This window comes from Dipodomys spectabilis, unplaced genomic scaffold, assembly GCF_019054845.1.
Source record: "Dipodomys spectabilis isolate Male_0828 unplaced genomic scaffold, ASM1905484v1 ptg000024l, whole genome shotgun sequence".
Lineage (NCBI taxonomy): Eukaryota > Metazoa > Chordata > Mammalia > Rodentia > Heteromyidae > Dipodomys > Dipodomys spectabilis.
Window position 1 is genome coordinate 16,259,246 of NW_024870701.1, and position 20,253 is coordinate 16,279,498.

General features: G+C 34.4%; 1 protein-coding gene across 3 annotated transcripts in view; it reads left to right on the forward strand.

Annotated features, from left to right (window-relative positions):
- Window positions 1–20,253, forward strand: part of Kiaa1328 (KIAA1328 ortholog) — a 187,486-nt gene that overhangs the window by 112,411 nt on the left and 54,822 nt on the right. For all 3 annotated transcript variants that reach the window (XM_042675286.1, XM_042675285.1, XM_042675287.1), the window contains one exon: window positions 20,015–20,199. In XM_042675286.1, the coding sequence (XP_042531220.1) occupies window positions 20,015–20,199 (185 nt within the window). The remainder of the gene's footprint in view (window positions 1–20,014; window positions 20,200–20,253) is intronic.

Sequence of the window (20,253 nt, forward strand, 5' to 3'; positions counted from 1 at the left end):
TTAACTTGCTTTTCTAACTGCCAAAAAAGATAATTGAACTTTTGATTTTTAGATTCTAGACAACTGAATATACAGAGTTAATGTACTAACAAAAAAAAATTGACAAGTACATTATCTCATAAACAAGAACATTGTTTTATTTGTGGAAGTATTGGTATGTGGGAACTTTCTGGAAAGAGTATAGCTGAAGGTTTCTTTTATTATGACATGAAAGAAATAATAACAAATATAATATAATGTTTCCTGAGCCTACATTTTGGTTATAAAGAATCTGAGAATATAATTATGTGCTTGATGGGTTTATTGTATAGGTACATGCCTTTCTCAAAATAACTCCATAGTACAGTGTTAATTTTTGATTATCCTATGGAGAAAGTTTTATACATTGAACTCAATTCACTTATTTTTCACATTACTCCTGTGAGTAAAGAGGATGGATTTCTGCATTCCTTTTGCAATGTTGTATTTTCTACTTTAGTATTCAGAAGTGTATGCAAGTCTTAATTCTTTACGTTGAATCTGAGCCCTGAGCTAGTAGATAGAAAGAGAATCTTTCTTTGTTATATCCAATGGAATGGTAAAGTTTGGTATTAGAGGATTGAAAAAACAGAATAAGATATATATTATGAGATGTATTGCAAGGAATTAGCTTATACTGTTATGGTGCTGGCTGAGCAAGTCTGAAATCCCTAAGGTAAGCTATGAGAGAGGTCAGCTAGAATGCAGGAGTAGGCTGAAGCTGCAAACCACAGAGGAAATTTCTTCCTTTTCATAAAAGCTTTTACAAAAAGCTCTGCTTTTGTAGCTCTTCGAGAAGTTGAAGCAACCCTATTCAGATTGACTGAGATTTTATAATTACATATATAAAACCTCTTCATAGTTACACCTATATTAGATTATTTCACTGGAGACTTAATGTGGCCAAAGTGATAGAAAAGACCATTACAGCCCATAGCTTGTCACCTTGGTACACTTGTACATATCCTTTAATCTCTGAATTAAGCCAATAAAAATGCCATGTTTCTTCTTAACATTATATAACTATCCTACAAACGACTGAAAACATGTTTTTCCTTTCTTTGTTCATTCTTCTCCTTGTACATAAAATTTTGAAATGTAATTCTTGATGCATCTTATTTTTACATGAATAAGCAATAAAAAAGAAAAGCAACAAAAGATATTTGGTTAATATTAGATATATATTAAATAAATATATATAATAAATACATTATATATAATAAATATACTATAATATACATACCAAACAAAATAAGAAGGTGATATTCATAATCACTATAGTCCTCATCGCTGGGAATAGCCACATGGCTAGAACTAACTAGTAACCTAACTCAGTGGTTGTTTTGTGGGGTAATCCTGACTTTTGTTCCTGCAGGGGCTGAACACTTTGTGGTCCTGCCTGAAATGGGTTGTAGTTTCCCATTGACTTTTATAACAGGACAAAGCACTAAGAGATACCCTGAAAGGCTAGAAAACCATTTGCATCAAGGGCTATTTTGGTATTTATAATGACATCATTGATGGGCCATACAAAGTTATCAATACAGGCAGATAGCTTTGGATAGTCAACAAGAAGCATACATGTCTGTCATGTCATGAACCAAATGATTTTGTGGGCTTAACACAGCCCACAGTCATGACATTTCTTGCCTCTACAAAAGATCCTTTATATTCTAGGCATATTCTTTATTGTGTGAATAATAACCTGTTTTCCTTTGGTCATCATAATCAATCACTCTACCTTGAAAATATCCCCTTTTATCACCTATTACTTCAGAGGTATGGATTGCCCTTAATGTCCAGGTAGCAGTGTCTACTTCTATTTCAGTTTAATCATTGTTATATTTCCTAGTAGAAGTACTCTTTCCTTTAGAAGTAGGACCAGTGACCCGAAAGTCATTGGGAAGAAAAGTATCTCTAGTTGATCATTGCAAGAAGTAGTGAGTAGAGCCATTCCCATTACTGCTCTTTTTTCTTGAGTCACTGAATCTTGGTTATAGAAGAAGAAACACCATTTATTACACAGCAATTTAGAGCATCTTGGAGGAATTTTTTTCAACCCCCAAAATATTGCCATCTAGCTGACACTGGATCTGAACAGTGGAACAAGGTCATTGCATTCTTCTCTCAAGACAGTTGCTTCATGAGTGTAGGAATATACGGAGTACTAGTAAATTCCATGAGCATGGGTCTGTTGCCATATTTCATTTCTGTGAAGTGAATTTCTTTTTTGCTTTTAACAATAGCAAACTTTTTTGTTTTTTTAACATCTTGTACACAGTACATGATGTAACGCAGCTTACAGATGTATACAGACCTGCACAAGGTGCAATATTTAAAATCAACTGGCAAGTTAAAGACTTTCTGTAATGTGGACTTTCCAAACTCTAGAAAAGAAGCCAACAGACAAAACAGTCCATCTATCACTCCCAAACCCTGAAAATTTTACAACTACCATTTGGGAAATGTATAAGTCCAATGGGAATGCAATGGGGATACTGCCATCCTATGTCTCAAGACAGCAGGGAAGGTGTAGTTCAGGATGTAGATTATCTTCATATTTTCTAGCACATAAATGCATTAAAAAAACAAGGATAAGAAAGGAAAAGCATCTATAAATGGCATTTACACAAATCTGCAAATGGGATCTACAACAAATACATTCCTAGCCAGTTGTGGGGGTAAAATACACATTTTTGAATAGACTGTATATAGATTTGATTAGAGTATATTGCTAATTAGGTCCATGCTTTAAGTTTGGGAGCTGATTAGCTCCCAATACAGGAAAATCATGTTTTCAGAGTTGTAAGATGCACCACTTATTACTGGGAACCTCTTCACAAATGTGCTTTTAGTTATAAGAGGGACAGTGGAGTGCTCCATTAATAGAAAAGCAATTCAAAACACATCTCACAGCCCGGTGCCGGTGGCTCACGCCTATATTCCTGGTTACTCAGGAAGCTGAGATCTGAGGATCACGGTTCAAAGCCAGCCTGAGCAGAAAAGTCCATGAGACAGACTCCTACCTCCAATAAACCACCAGAAAACCAGAAGTGGCGCTATGGCCACCTTGACCTGAAGAGCACAGCGTCCAGGCCCAGAGTTCAAGCCCCACAACCACCGCCCCCCCCCAAAAAAAAAACATATCTCACATGCACATTCAGCACTGTGTCCTGCACATAAGGAGCAAGTCTTCCTTCATGTGCTCAGTATCATGGGGGCACAATGCCAGCTACAGAGCAGTCAGCAAGTCACTTCCTAGTGACTTGTCCTCCACTCTGAGCTCAACTTCCACATAGCTTTAGCTTGATTGCTTAAAACTTTACCAATATGATACATCAGTCAGCTTTTAAAGTTGCAGGAAACTAGAATGTTAGCATTATTTACATACATACATGCATACATACATACATCTTCAGGATTGTGATATAGTTTAAAATCCAAAATTAGAAAGAAAACAAATTTGCATTTAAAGAGTTTATAGCAGTATAGTCAAGTGTGTTCATTTTTATCAATATACAAGTAATTATAAAGAGGAAGAATTGAAAAATTATTACCATTAAATTATGTATCCAAACATTTAAAAGTATAAAAAAGATTTATTGTAAAAAAGAAAAAAATAGGATTGTTGGGTTTTATTTTTTACAAAGTAAGTTTTAATAGAGCCAAGGAAACCTATTATTATATATAAAGAACTTTTTTCTGATTGAAGATTTTCTTCAATGTTATCAGACACTTTGTATTCATATACTGTTTAGTAGAATGGGAACTTCCTTGTTCAACCACTTAAAGAAAATTTTTTAAAAATTAAAAAATAATAAAAAGAGACTTTCTTATATTACTTGATGAGTCTAAGGAGGTAGATTTATGTAGATGTGACAACATTGATAAAAATTATACCAGCATTTTATATCTGTATCTAAATCTATAGCCAGATGGCTATAGCATATTTATAATTTATATTATGTATAGCCATCTGGCTATAACATATTTATATTTTATATATTTATGTACATATTATCTATACATATGTATTGTTGTAAAGAACCTGTTGAGATTCTTAACATCTAATAAGCTATACAAATGTCAAGATATGAATAAGATACAGAGATTTGAGCTGTAGAACTATGACAGTAGGAAAATATTTCTTTCTGGGCTCTGGTATCTCAGGCTTGTAATTCTAGCTACTCAGGAGACTCTCAGTTCAAAGCTATCCTGAGCAAGAAAATCTGTGAGACTCTTATTGTTAGTTAACCACCAAAAAGCCAGTAGTGAAGCTCTGGCTCAAATAGAAGAACTCCAGCCTGAGCAAAAAAGGCTAAGGAACAGCACCCTGAGTTCAATCCCCAGTACTGACATGCAAGACAACTAAACAAATACTCTTACCTATAGGTGGATTATTTTGTATAATGATTAAACAAAACACTGAAATATAGCTGTTCAAATCAAGAGTACGTTGAACAAAGAGGAACTATTTGGGATTCAGTTGTGAACATACAAACTAGAAGAAAATATTCATATTTTACATGACAGAAAAATACTCTTCATATTATTATTTAGGTGAGTGAATGGGTGAATGAGTTATGTGTGTGAGAGAGAGAGACAGAGAACATAGAACATGAGTAGCCATTGAAATCAGGGAAAAAAACAAGTAGTAAGGATGAAAATGTGCCTATTGTGACACATTTCAGGTCAGGTCTCACAGAATTTGAAAAATGAAATTCACATAAAACAAGGCTGAGCTCAGAGAGTTGAGTCTTAATTGGCATATAAAGAAAAGCAGAGTTTCATGGGAAAGGAAAGTAGAAGCACTCCTGAAAGGGATCCTGAGAAGCATCTCTGAGTTTTTTATAAGGATTTTTACTTTTCTATATTAACACAAGATGATGTGTCTTCCCCTGATTGGTGTGCTAGCACCTGACCTCTGTCGCTAAAATAATCATCTTGGCTCTGAATCTGTTTTTCATAAAATTGGCCAATTTTGAATTTAAGTTTAGTGTTTTCTATAGATTGGACTCTGCAGAAGTTTCCAAATGTAATAGGAAGGAACATGGAAAGAATATACAGTTTTAAATGCATAGGTCTATTAGCAGGTAATTAATGCTATTCCTATGCAGTGGTCTCAATTTCCATATAAATCAGAAAGTGAAATTGTATAACTGAATATAGCAGAGATGATCAAGACAGTAGAAGGCTGATGGAGTATAGGATTCAAAACCTGAAGAATGGAAGTGAGAAATAAGTGCTGTGGAAAACTTGAGTATAAAAAGAAAGAGAGATGGCCAGGAAAACACAGAAAACATCTGGTACCATTGCATGTGCAGCTGATTTTAGAAGTAGGGAATTCATTAATACTGCCTTTCTGTAAAAAAAAAAAAAAAAAAGAAAGAAAGCATTTTATTTCCTGATCTGAAACTCAAATCTGTGAGAATCAAGATACTAGGGAACTATTAAAATGATAATTCTGGCCATACAAATATAAATGTATTGAGGAAGTAATAGAAAATTCATTAGATTGTCTCTGCAAAAATAGAAAGATACATCTGTGGGTAGGAGTAAAAAAGAACTAAAGAATAGCAAGAATACTATCTAATATTCTTGATAAAACATTACCCAAAATTTTAAAAATGATATAGATGACAAAATATATTATTTTGAAATTTTATAAGTACATGAAGTATATTCCCTTAGCCCATTCCATTCTCCCAACCCTTTTAAAATGTTTGATGAAGTTCAATGTATCTTCACAATATATATGTAATATAGTTTGATCTTCGTCATTCCCCAATACCCTTTCCTTTTCCCCTCTTTCCTCCTACAGACCCTCACAGTATCCCCTTTATACTTAAGTCCTTTAATTATTGTTACTAATGTAATTTTAGGCCTAGCAAAACCATGATATTTGACTTTTGGAGCTATGATTATTTCACTTAATATAATGATCTCCAGTTCCATACATTTTCCTGCAAATGCAGTAATTTCATTTTATTTATGTCTGAGCAATACTCCATTGTAGACAAGATCCTTTCTATACTCTGGTTCTGCTGTTTCGTCAATTAATTTATAAGACTTTTCATGTCTTGCTACAATATGGTTAATGTTCAGTAAACATTTTAATGTCATTATTTTTAGCAAAATAATTTTTTGTTAAAAATTATTTTGCTAAAATTTTTTTGTACTATTGGAGATTTTAGTATCAAAATTGTCTTTGCTTTCTAAACCAGATATACATTCATGCTGAGTAGTACTATATGAAGTCAACCTTATAAACTAGAGTTTATAATCCTTTGATTCTATTAGCAGCACCTTTGAGCAGTGTTAAGAGGAGCTTGCTCACTGAAAGAATGAACTTACATACATAATATATGCTATTGTAGTTTTGCATAGGCATAGGAAACTTTTTTGCAAAGAGCACAATAAAGGAGGGTAATTTTAAAGTGCACATTTTAAACCTACATTTCATTTAGTAACTGTACAGTACTTCCAGTAGCAACAAATATGAGTAAAATGTACAAAAGACTACCTCATATAAATTATACAAAACCATTATTAATGTTTGATTGATTTCCTTTAAAACAGTCACATTAGGGTGAAAGTTTTCAGTTCATCCTTATTTATATTCTGGAACTTTCATGCTATTGGAGAATTCTAGGTCACGTTGGTGCTAGGGTTTAGTTCATAGAAATGATGAAAGATCTATACTGAAAGCTGACTGCTCCCAATTTTTTTTTTTTTTTTGTCGGTCATGGGGCTTGGACTTTGGGCCTGGACGCTGTCCCTCAGCTCTTCAACGCAAGGCGAGCACTCTACTGCCTGAGCCACAGCACCACTTCCAGTTTTGAGTAGTTCATTGGAGATAAGAGTGTCATGGACTTTTCTGCCCAGGCTGGCTTTGAACCGTGATCCTCAGAGCTCAGCCTCTTCAGTAGCTAGGATTACAGGCGTGAGCCACTGGCACATGGCTGCTCCTAAATTTTAAGTATTTGCTTTGAATCCCTCTAAAATGCTACATTTTTTTCTTTTCTTTTTTTATGCATCTTCTGTTACATTCTCATTCACCTTTAGTGGATGATGGTTCTATAAATAGGCACCACTAGAAAAAAAATTAAATTTTCTTTTCTCTTATCCAAAGTCATCTGCTGTCAATGACTTTGAGATCATTCCAAAGCCCCTTTGAGACAGAATATATATTTATGGGATCTTTCCTCTCTCCCCACTCCCCTCTCCCTTCTCCTGCCTCCTGCTTACCTCCTTCCTCTTCTTCTCCCTTTCCTTCTCCCTCTCCCTCTCCCTTTCCTTTACTCTTGAGTCAAAGTCTCACTGTTCATACTGCCCAGGCTGTTCAAACTCCTGTGTTCAAAAAAAAAATCTCCTGTATCTTCTTCCCTTAAATGGTATTTGTTACAAGAGAACACATGAATGGGATTGATTTTTAAACATGCTGTTATCAGTGATTAGTAGCTACAAGGCTTCCTTCTTTACCCTCTGACTGAAATTTAGGGGTTTCTTTTAACTAATGTATGTTTCTAGCAATACCAAAAATCTAGAAACCATACAAGTCCTGTGGTGAATAAATACAACTCAGCAGGAAAAAAAAGAAAGAAAGAAAGACTTCTTGACATACTATAAGCATGTACATATATGTTGTCTTTCTCATCTTGTGCCAAGTTTTTAAAGCTTCTTAAGTACATGCTTGAATATAAAAATATAAATGAATTCTGGATCTAAGAATTACTGTGAACGCTCCACAATGCAAGAAGCAATAACTAAATTCTGTTGTCCTGATCACACACCTGCTTTCTGAAATATAATTCCTTAGAATTGGAACTCTTATCTACTAAAAGGCCTCTTCTCTGTGCACATCTACACAGAAGTCATAGCTGAGGTTCAGAATAGCATAAAGCATACTCTTAGGAAACTAATTGTGTAGCAATCTTGATAGTGTTATTAGTACTATCTTCCTTACTTTATATTGAACTGACATTTTCACCTCCCCATATGTTAACCTTCTCTTAATACTTTTAAAAGTCAAAAAGCATTCATTCATTCTACATTGAAATATGCATTATCTAAGTTAAGAGCTTTTTTGTTTGTTGAAGGCCATGCAGAATTGTGAAGGCATTTCTGGGATTGGAGCAACAGAACTCTAGCCATTTGGCAGTCACTACAGAAGTTTTTACTTCACAGATTCATCATTCTCTTTTTCTTAACTCTTACTGAGTTAACTCTTTTGTTTCTTCTGGACAGAATTAAGATAATGATATTTATTTTTTTATTTTATATTTTTGCCAGTCCTGGACTTGAACTCTGGGCCTACATGCTGTCCCTGGACTCCTTTTACCTAAGGCTAGCACTCTACCACTTGGGCCACAGCACCGCTTCCGATTTTCTGGTGGTTAATTGGAGATAAGAGTCTCACAGATTTTCCTGCCCAGGCTGATCCTCAGATCTCAGCCTCTTGAGTAACTAGGGTTACAGGCATGAGCCACCAACACCCAGCTAAAATAAAATATTCCAACTAATGAAATTCCACATACATTTTCTTTAATGAAGAAGCAAATTAAAATCTAGAGATAGCTTTGGGTATTAAGTGTACCTTCACTAAAAATTGATCTGTATCTCTAGTTATATGGTAAGAGCCACATCTTTTTGTGATGCACTAACCTCTCTCTGGAGTACATATTTTGAAGTATCTACAGGCAGGTATTTTTCCTTAGAGGTCCCATAGAGAGCTCAAGTATAAATGTCCTTACTTGGTGGCTCATTCATATTCCTTCCTATTTTCCCAACACACTCACTGTGTCAGCCCCTCACACACTCATTTCCTCTCCACACTCATTTCTTCTTTAACCACAAATATGTTCAAGGAGTCTCTCCTTAAAACAATAAAAAATTCATTTTGCCTTGCCAAAGAGCTTTCTTTTTTTTTTCCAAACTTCCTGACAGCATAAACCACTCTTTACCTCCCATTTATCTCTGATTTGCTGTATCTCTCAACCAAAACCATGTTCACTGCTACTCTTCTAAATCCCCAGATCATTTCATTACTTTCCAATCCCATATTTTTTGACTTCTTAATAGCAAGTGACACAGGTAACCTATCTCCCATTTATTCACATGTTTTCTTGACACTATTCTTTCTCTACTTATCCCCTCAATACACACTATTTCCCAGTTGACTTTTCCTTCTTTTGCCCTTACCCACTTCGACAATTCTATCATCTCATCTCAATAGGTCTCCTATATGGGACACTTATTTCATTCACATGACGTTAGATTAGATCATATTTCTAATCCAGTACCTCTAAAATCTTTGTGGTCCCAGACTTTTCCCTCCTGAGGTCTAAACCTGTCCTTACAACTATGGTAATATTATCTAACCCAAATTATATACAGATCCCTCAAATTGAATACCTCCAGAACTGTTACATGTCCCTAAAAAATGGCTTACTTTTTCTGGATCATTCTCATCAAGCATAGCATCTATCCACCAGTCTGTAACAAGTTACTGAGCATCTACTATGCACCAGACACAGTTTGAAGCCTTTCAAATGTTACCTAACTTAATACTAATATAAATAATCATTATAGAAAATGATAATGAAAACCACCACTAAGATAGTATATATGAGGTGAGAATACTTCTGTACTTCTTACCTATGTTTATTTATCTAATCCTTACTATTACCCCATGAAATACATATTATTATTAACCTTGTTTTGTAGGTGAGGAAGTATGATGTCCAGAGAGGTTAAGTAACTTGCTTAAGAAATTACATATGAGCTGGGCACCAGGATCTCAAGCCTGTAATCCTAGCTGCTTAGGAGGCTGAGATTTGAAGCCTTGGCAGAAAGACTCTTACCTCAAATTTAAAGAAAAAAAAACTACCAAAAAGCCAGAACTGGAGCTGTGGCTCAAGTGGTAAAGTGCTAGAGTTGAATGAAACAAGCTCAGGAAAAGCATCTAGGCCCTGATGTCAAGCCCTCAAATGAAAGAAAGAAAGAAAAAGAAAAAAAGAAAGAACATCTCTCAGAATTTATAATTAGCTATCACCTACCAAGTTATGTCTGACACTAAACCTAATATTATTCTCAATCACTAACTGTGCTCTTCTAACTGCCCCTTAGGGATCATACTTTTCTCTTTCCTATATATCTCTGTCTTTCACTGTTCTAAAGTACCTATTGTCCAAAGACTATTATTCTGCCCAGCACAACTAAGGAATTTAGCGTAAATTCTCCAGTGGGATAATGTCTTTGCATAACAAATACTAGTAAATTTCTAGTCATTTCTCCTGACTTTCCTTACTTCAACCTCTTCATCACTCCCTTCCACCCTTTTCCAAGCTTCCTGTTACTGTTCCTTGCTCCTGACAGTATTTTGCATGCATTTTCTTTTCAGCACCTTCCATGTATGTTGTTTAGCCTGATCTCTGCGTGTTTATCTATCCTGAAAAGTATTTGTTCCTTGTTTTTGTACCTCCATGCCTGTGTGAACTGACACATTCAGTGGACTCTCTAGTAATATGTATTGTATATATGGAAATAAAAAAATATGTTGATTCTGGAGTAGGAAGACTGAAAAGAGCTAACACTATATGAAAGATCTCATTTTTAAAAGTATAGTTTTTCAATTCTTTTGTCTCAAAATGTTTTATTAATTCTTAAAGTTTGTCTCAGTGGACATGAAGATTTAATTGGAACATTTAGGAAAACTATTTTTAAGACAAGTTCCAAGCAAGATGGTTATATGACATCTGATTTTATATTCATTGGTTGCCAAGTGTGCACCAAAATGGTAACCATAGACTAGTACAGCACACAAAAATTACACATCCTTTCTTTGATAGTAGTAGATAGAATTTAAATACTTATTATCATTGGTCCTCTCTTTGCTATTTGAGTCACTTAGCACACCTATAATATTCTATTTATAGACCAAGCATACCATTTCTGGTAGGCTGACTTATTGAGATTAACAGCTAACACGAGTTAAATTTCATCATTGCGTCCCTGCATAAATTTTAACATGAATTTAGTTGGTGTTAAATAGACATTTATTTTTATTGTTTCAAAGATTAGGCTTTTCCTCTAATAAAGCAGAATAATGTATCTATATGGTATTCTAACTTGAGCAGTACGTAAAGATTAGTAAATAAGGCTCCATTAAAAATACTTATAATGTAAGTAACATGAGTCCCAGTGGCATTTCTAATGTCCATTAATGCTTATTCTGAGGATCAGAGCTCATTTTACTGAGCCATTTAGTCAAACCGTGTGATTATTTAGAAAGTTAATTCATGCATACTAAAGTCTAGCTTAAGTAATGCAGAGGGTAGGAGGTAAAACTCTATGGAGACGATAGTCCTTTTTGTTATTTAATGATCAGCCATAATTAACTTGCAAATTTGAAATAATTAGAACAAATTAAAGGTATTTAACTTTGCCTCCCTAAAGAAAAATTCAAATTGCACCAAATGCAGCTTTAAATTATTCAAGTCTCAGAGGTCTAAGCTAGATTTTTTTATAATGCCTTTTCTATGATGAGAATACCAATCTGCTTTTTGTCAGAAGGCATCCTATCAAGTAATTGTTCTTTGTGTTAATAAATGACAGCTATTCTTCTTTGTAAAAGTATTTCAGTCTCACTAGACTACATCAGCATTTCCGTGGCATTTTAATTCAATAAAACAAAAGGTTAATGTTTTTCTACTTTTTAAGGAATGCAAATACAAGTAGTTTTCAATTGGTAGTGAATGACATTTAAAATTTGCCATTCAAGCTCAGACAAACTATCATGATATAAGATTTAGGCAAAATAGAAAGAAAAGTTCAAGGTGCTTTAGATTATTAGAATTTCATTGAACTTGAAGAACTGAAAATGTTTTTCCTTTCCCCACCTAAATTAGGGGTCATTCTGTTTCCCATGTACTATATTAACATTAACTTATGGAAGTCTGGTTGACTCAACTCTTAGTAACAAGAGTGGCTTATATAGTTTAGCTTAAATTATATGGCTTTAGTCTCCTGCCATCTCGATGTTGATCATTTTGCCAACAATTTTGACAGCTTCAACAGCAGCTAAGTAAGAATTAACAGAACACTGTTTCTAATAATGGTCTCTTATCAGTGATTTTTATTTATAACTCCTCGGTGAATTTTGTACACATTTTCCTGGACTGTGTGAAAAGATCACCATTGACAAGATTTTGACTTCATGGTGTGTAGTACAAAGGTGGGGCTCAGTGTATTTCTTCAGTTTAATGTCTGAGAAATGACAGTTTTTAAAGTTAACACACCTTGATATAGTTAAGAGTGAAAGCTTTTCTGTTTTATCTTTTTATTTTTAACTAATCTTATTGAAATGTAGTTTACACTCAACAAAATGCACATATTATGTTGACTTGTTTTTAACAAATCAATTTATACCTGTTTAACAGGCAGCCTACTTAGAATAGAAAGCATTCATCATTCCAGAAGTATGCCATGTTCCCGTAATATCTTCTACAAGTTCCCACCCTAAATAACCAACAGTCTGATTTCTAGCACTTCACCATTTTTGCATGCTCTATTTTTTCATATAAATAGAATTACACATACATATGTACTTAGCTCTTTTGCTCACCATAATATTATGGAAATAGATCCATATGGATGCAAGTTTTAATAGTCCATTCCTTTTTTATTTTTTAAGTATATCATAACTTGTATGCTACTTTATCTGGTGGTAGACATTTGGGTTGTTTTCACATGGGGGAAAGGGAGCAAGTCAGCAATTGTACACAAATCTTCAGTTATTTGGGTGTTTCTTTTTCTTTTAAATAAATATCCAGGTATAAAATAAATATCCTAGTGTATGAATTATCTTTTTTTATTTCTTTAGTAGTGTTTTTGAAAAGCATGTTTTTAATATTGATGAAGATTAAGAAGGTACTCTCCTGTGTTTTATATAGTAATTGCATAGAATTTTAAGTCTTTATTTTTAAGTCTGTATTACATTTTTGTGTGCTACAAGATAGGGTTTTGTGTTTATTCTTTCTTTGTAGAAATATCAAGTTTTTCCAGTATCACTTATTGAATAAACAACGTTTTTCTTCATTGAATTGCTTGATGTATTTTCAAAAGTCAATTGAATGTACATACATATATATATATATGTATATATGTATATATACACACAGAAAAGTATATAGATTTCTATTCCATTGATCTGTTTTATTTCTAAAATGCTGTAAAGCATCAACAAAAGATTACTTGACCATTATAGTATGGCTTGCAATGAGATAAAATAAGGATTCAGCTTTGATTGTCTTGTTAGAAATTATTTTGGCAGGCCAGGCATGGTGTTACATGCCTGCAGTCTCACCTATTTAGGAAATACAGGTAGGACAATAATAGTTCAATGCCAACATGGGAAAAAGCATGAAACACTAATTAAAAACAAACTAAGTCAAAATGAATTGGTGTGTGTGTGTGTGTGTGTGTGTGTGTGGTGGTAGTACATAAACAGCCCTGGCTCAAATCCTACTGTTAATGGAAAAAGAATCTGTTGGTTATGCTAGGTTCTTCACATTTTAGATTTAGCTTGTTAATTTCTATTTTTTATTAATTCTATTATTTAATCAATTTGGGGGTAATAGACATCTGAAAATTACTGATAATGAAAAATTTGTGTTTATTTTTATTTAGTGCTTTTTGAATTAACTCAGTAATATCATAATTTTCTTTATAATATACATTTTTCATTGAAATTAATGGTATATAAAAAGGACCCTTGTTTTTACAAACTATACATGTGTATAGTTAGCTAAATGCATATGTTCTAACAATTTTCTATCTTGAAGATTTCTTATGACATTGAAGTTCATAATTACGTTGTTTATACCTTTCTAACTTTTTACCTTTTATTCTGTTTTCTTTATTTTGGTTTTGCAAATACACTGTCAAGTGGAAGTGCTTAAAGGAAAAAATGCTTACATTGTTCTCAATCGTTTTAAAAAAATTTTATTGTCAAGGTGATTACAGAGGGGTTACAGTTTCTTAAGTAAGGTAGTGGGTACATTTCTTGTCAAATTGTTACCCCCCCCCTCACTTTTCTGCTACTTTCCCTCCCCCCAATTCCTCCAGATCATTCCTACAGATCATTTCCAACATATTTTCTTATATTGCTGTTGGACTGGTTCCCCCTTTGTCCTTTGTCTCACCGTTTTATTGTTCCCTTTCCCTTTCCTAATTCAGATAAATGTATATACAGTACAGGGTACCAAAATCAAATACAGTGGCAACAGGAGATAAACCATAGGGAGGAAAATACAAAAGAAACAAGGCATCACATAGTGCACTAAAAACAATAACAAAGAAAAACCTCTTGTTCTCAATCTTAAGGAAAATGTACTCATTACTTCACTAATAAGCATTATGTTAATGCAAGTTTTTTGGAAGATGCCATATATTATTTCCATTTTTCATTAACATAACAAAATGATGAAAGCATGTTAACTTTATAAAGGAAAAAGTTTCTTTTTTTCATTTCATTTTCTTTTCATTTTTTATTATTATTTTTTTTTATTTTTATTTTTTGTGAACACACTGTACAGAGGGGTTACAATTACATGGGCAGGAAAAAGTTTCTTTAGCCTAGTTTTGGTGACTGAAAGTCCAGAGCATAGTGCTGACTCTGTTGTAAGATGAATCATCCCAGAAGCCACATTTTAAAATATAGAATATTGGAGTCTTTATTGTACAATTAACAGGCTGCAGGCTACCAGTTGTTACAAAGGTCTGGAGCACATAAATAGACATAATACAGCTAGGAAACATGCTAAAGAGGAAAGAGATAACAAAAACAATACCAACAAGGCAATTTAGCTTCAATAGAGTGGTGAATTGGGATGCCATGATGACTGGAGAGGAGCCAAGAGCCAGGACACAGGACATGATCACAGAGACACACATGGCATGGTGTCCTGGCGGCTAGGCTGGTCCGAGGCCTAAATAGATGGTGCAGGAGGCAGATCCTCAGGAAATTCCCCGTCTCAACTACTGGACCAACAGATTCAGTAACCTATCAGCCAAGTGCCTGCCCCTGCCTCCAGGGGTCCAGGCACACCCATTACCTGGGAGGCAGGTGATGGGCAGGGGGGTTTCTTCACCCAGCATGAAGACAAGGTGCCAGACCATCCCATCCACCATGTGGCCAATATGGCTGCGGCCAGACCTGACCTCCTTACTTCAGTTCTAGCAAGGGTCCCAAAGCAGATGATTGTGCGTTCAAAAGGAAGAGATCACTTTAGAAATCTTCGAGCCAAAATGGCTAAGATCCACTAATCCCTTCCAAGGGCACATTCCTAATTATCTAAAGACCTCCCACTAAGTCTGACTTCTTGAAAGTTCAAAACCTGTCCCTGTATCATGGAGACAAAGCTCTTGCATAGTCCAGAGGACTTCTATGCTGCCAACTAGTTTATTGTTAAATATTGAAGCCTGGACAGAAAGAGGAGAGATTCATGTGGAAGTTGGCCCAGTGTGAGTTCTGGTTCTGAGAGGGTTAAGAAAGGTTCCATCACAATAGGTGTTGCCCAGTCCAAAATGGGTAGGAAAAGTTTTATAGGAAAGTTATTTTTTCGTCAGCATCCATAAGTACTTAGATAGAACTGATTCCTGTCACCAATAACAGATTAACAAAAGAAAAACATAGATTTTTTAATACATGTATGTATTAATACAGATATGAGATACATCTCATAATACAGATATGAGATACATCTGAGAGATGAGTAATTCTTAGAAGTGACTTAGGATCTTCAGTAAATAATAAGATTTTAGAGAAATCACAAGATAATAGAAAAATATGTTTATTCTCTAAGAGTTGCAAATTGATGAAAGGCAAATCAAGGCAACTTAATAAAACCTGTTAATGTATATTTGTCTGATTTCATCTATAGGCAGATAAGAGTTTGAGTTTGTCTATAGTGGTCGACCTTTGTTTTGTTGAGATGGGGTGATATGAAACTTTTTTGCTCAGGAGGATATACTTTATAATTTATGACTTCCTGTCTAGTTTTAGTCAAATAGAACAGGGAAGCCAAGTATTTTTCCTGCATTTGCTTCCTTTTAATTGTGCTCAACTCAATAGTCCTTCATGTTTTGGAGAGTGTATTTGTACAGAGATATATCCTAACTCCTCATAGGCTCTCAGGATTTTTTGATGTATTGAATATTAAACACATGATGCATACTACACAAGTGCAATATACCTTCAGGATTTTTAAGGAATACTTTTTCATAGAAAATAAACTTTTTTGTCCCCAACTTTTTCACAAGAAATATTTTCTCCCACTCCTTTCTATACATTATAAAAATTGCTGGACCCAGATCTGGTTGCTCACTATTTGAAAGCCAATACTTTGGAAATGAAAGTTAGTATGAAGAAATGAAGCTTCTTCAAGGGCTGATACCCTGCTTGGAAGATGGAAGGGTTGTGTGACACTATTATCTCTCCCAAAACTACGTATTGAGAAACACAGGTAAACTAAAGGAATTTTATAAGAAGGTATAATGGACAGGAAGAATACATACTCTACAAGCTCTGGTGCTAGTGAGGTCTTCATTCTAGGTGTGTGTCTCCTTTTTAATTTTTTTCTATGCCGGAACACCACAATGAACCTTGAATTCTTTGGACTTCCTGTGGATCTTTAAACAGACATACTAACTGGGTGGTGTAGCTCACACCTGTAATCCTAGGTTCTCAGGAAGCTGAGATCTGAGGATTGAGGCTCAAAGCCAGCTTACACAGGGAAAGTCCATGAGACTCTCATCTCCAATTAAACACCAAAAAACCAGAAGTGGATCTTTGTCTCAAGTGGTAGAACACTGGCCTTGAGGAAAAAAGCTTCTCTTGTGAATTTCAATATGTCCACTTTTACTGCATTTCATGCTTCCACTTCCATCATTATTGCCCTAGGACTTTTTCATTCCACTCAAAGTTACTTTCTTCCAACAACTTACGCCATCCTTCAGTAAGGTTCCAATAACCATGCGGTTGATAAAAATATAATTAAAAAATAAATAAGTCATGTTTCTGCCTCTGCCTCCACTATTAAACCAATTTAACAATGGAAGATAGGTCTTTCTCATATTTGTATACCCAGAACCTAGCATAAATCTAAATACTCATTATTGCCCAATCCATGCCTATAGCACATCTGAGGACTTTAAAATGCATCCTCAGTGAGTATCTGATGAATGTATAAATGAATGATTAATTTGGCAATTTATTGAACAGGAATAAAGAAAACAAACAGCTGAGGTTTTTCATGAGTGATTGGGAGGATGTGAAGATGGATTAAGTGGATACAAATAGAGGAACTAGTTTCAAGATAAAGGTATTACATTGTTTTAAACAAGATGCATAGATTTAGGAAGCACAAGATAATACTTTGCAGCTTTTCACTGTATTCTTGACTAGGTCAGCAGTGTTATACAGTACTGTGAGCTAAAGGAATCTAGAAATCACAGTTGAAGATAAAAAGGTGTGGCAAGAAAGAAAGAGGTAGAGAATTCAATACAGAATACTCAGGAATATGTGTACTAAAGGAAAAGGAACTAGAAGAATTCCCAGTAAAAGCTTCTGCACAGTGAAGGATATAGTTTCTAAGCTAAAAAAAACCCTACAAAATGGGAGATCTTTGCCAGCTATATATTTGGCAAGTCTAATAACTAGACTATGCTGAGAGCTCAAAAAACTAAAACTCTAAATAATCAACCCAATTAATAAACATACACAGAAGCTAAACAGATTCTAAAAGTTAATATGGCTAATAAATACATGGAGTCAGACTCAACATCCTTGGCCATAAGGGAAATTCTATATCACTTCAGTCAAAATGGCCATCCTCAAGAATATGAACAGCAACAAATGCTAGTGACAGTGTGGGGAAAAAGGTAGCCTAATACACTAATAGCTTTCCTTGTTGGTGGTAATATAACTTATAGAAGTCAGTATGGAGATCAAAATTTGAAATAAACATAGAGCTAGCCTGTCATCCAGTGCGACATCTTTTGGGCATTGTTTTGAAAGATTGCATGGCAGGTTACAACAAAGGCATCTATACATCCAAATTGATTGCAGCACGGTTCACAATAGCCAAGTTATGGAAACACTCCAGATGTCCTACAATGGATGAAGGAGTAAAAAATTATGATATATATATATATATATATATATACCTATACATACACAGCTAAATAAGAGGCATGAGTAAGAGGATTGCAGTCCAGGATAGCCTAGACAAGAACAAAAAATAACACAAAAAGGACCTGAAAGTATGATTCAAGCAATTACCTATCTAGTAAGTATAAGGTCATGAATTCAGAACTCCATTGCTACCTGGAAAAAAGTCTTTGAAGGTCTAGAGGCATGGCCCAAGGGCTAGATTGCTTGTTAACAAGGGCCCTAAGTTAAGTAATTAAATTTAAAAATTGAAAGTAATTTTACAAACAAAATATTTTAAATTCCTGTGTGCATGAACACATACACACACATATACACACAAACACTTACACACACAATTATAGGGCTGAGTTGATGCTAAGTTGATGCTAAGAAGCCCTCAGTAGTGCATTATCAGTTGTGTTTAAATTATTGTGTGATCTACTGAGTCTTTCCCTGTGCATAAATTTGTGAGAATGTGCCTCTGAAAACACAAATTGAAAACATGCTTTTTCCCCCCAAAAAAGCAAAGTAAGTATAAATATAAGTGGAGGAGGCAACAATGCTCATTACCTTGCTCATGTAATTGTAACCCCTCTGTACAGTATTTTCACAATAAAAAAACTTATTAATAAAAAATAAAATAACTTATAGTTTATGCATACTAAAAAAGTGATAAGGTGAAATTTTTAATAAATCAACATCTACAGCACAGTACTGAATTCTATGTATATTTAATATTCATGGTTTTTCCTCAGTGGTGGGAACTATGTATTCATGGATAACAAGAGTCCACCATACTTGTGTTTTTACAAAAATGAGATTACATTATATATTTTGTTGTCACAAATTGCTTTTATTTTAATAGCATAACATGAAGTTTCTCTACATCAGTGTAATGTTTTTAATGTTTAAATAATGTTTCCTGCAACAGTTAAGTATCATCACTTTATTCTTCTGTTTAAATGTGTTTGCCTTCAGTTTTTTCCCTGTTGCAAATAATTCTGCAGTCACTATCATTCTGTGTATGTGGACACTGGACACTGAGGTGTTTTTTTTTTTTTTGATTTTAGCTCAGAAAAAAAGTCTTATGGACTTTCCTGCCTGGGTAGCTTTGAATCTCAATCCTCAGATCTCAGATTCCTGAGTAGGTAAGATTATAGGTATGAGCCACCAGTGCTTACCCTTGAATCCATTCTTAAAAGTAGAATTGTTGTCTGTAATTCTAAGTACTCAGGAGGCTGAGACCTGAAGAAACTCAATTTCAAGCCAGATGGGGAAGAATAGTCTACAAAACTCTATTTCCAGTTAAGCAGCAAAATGCCATATTGAAGGCATGACTCAAGTGGTAGAGTGCCAGCTATGAGCAGGAAAGCTAAGCAAGAGTGCAAGACCCTGAGCTCAATTCTAGGTACCAGCACCAAAAAAAAGTAGAATTGTTAGGGAAGAAATACAGTTTTATTTTATGTTGACACATCATCTACAAAAACAGTGTTGACCAGCAGTTATTCAAATAGTGTATTAAAGATTTTTTGTCCCTATACCTTCACTGATAATGATGTTATAAACTTCCATTAAAGAGACAAATTTTGCATTTTTTAAAATTATTGTGGTAAGACCCAAAATAGACTTTTAGTAAATTATTCAAATTATATCTAAATAAAAATATAAGAAAAGGAAGTTCTCTGTACCATGAATTGTATTTTAACTCATGCTGAATTTAAATATCTTTGTTTCACATCCCTTTTTGTACTCTCTACAATTCATTCATTTTTGCTCTTTCAGTTTCTTAACGTCAAAATGTGATGAATGGCCACCTACAACCTCAGCATCCTTTAAAAAGTACCAAGGCTCCCCACATAGTAAAGAGAACAACAAAAAGGAGAAGAAGACCGTTGGGTTTCAGTCATGTATAGAAGATGATGCCCAGTGGGTGTGTCCAAAAACAGATACATGCAAACCCCAAAGAGGTAAATTATTTTACACTTGTTCTTGGAGTGTCTCTTGTATAACTTTGGAAGGGA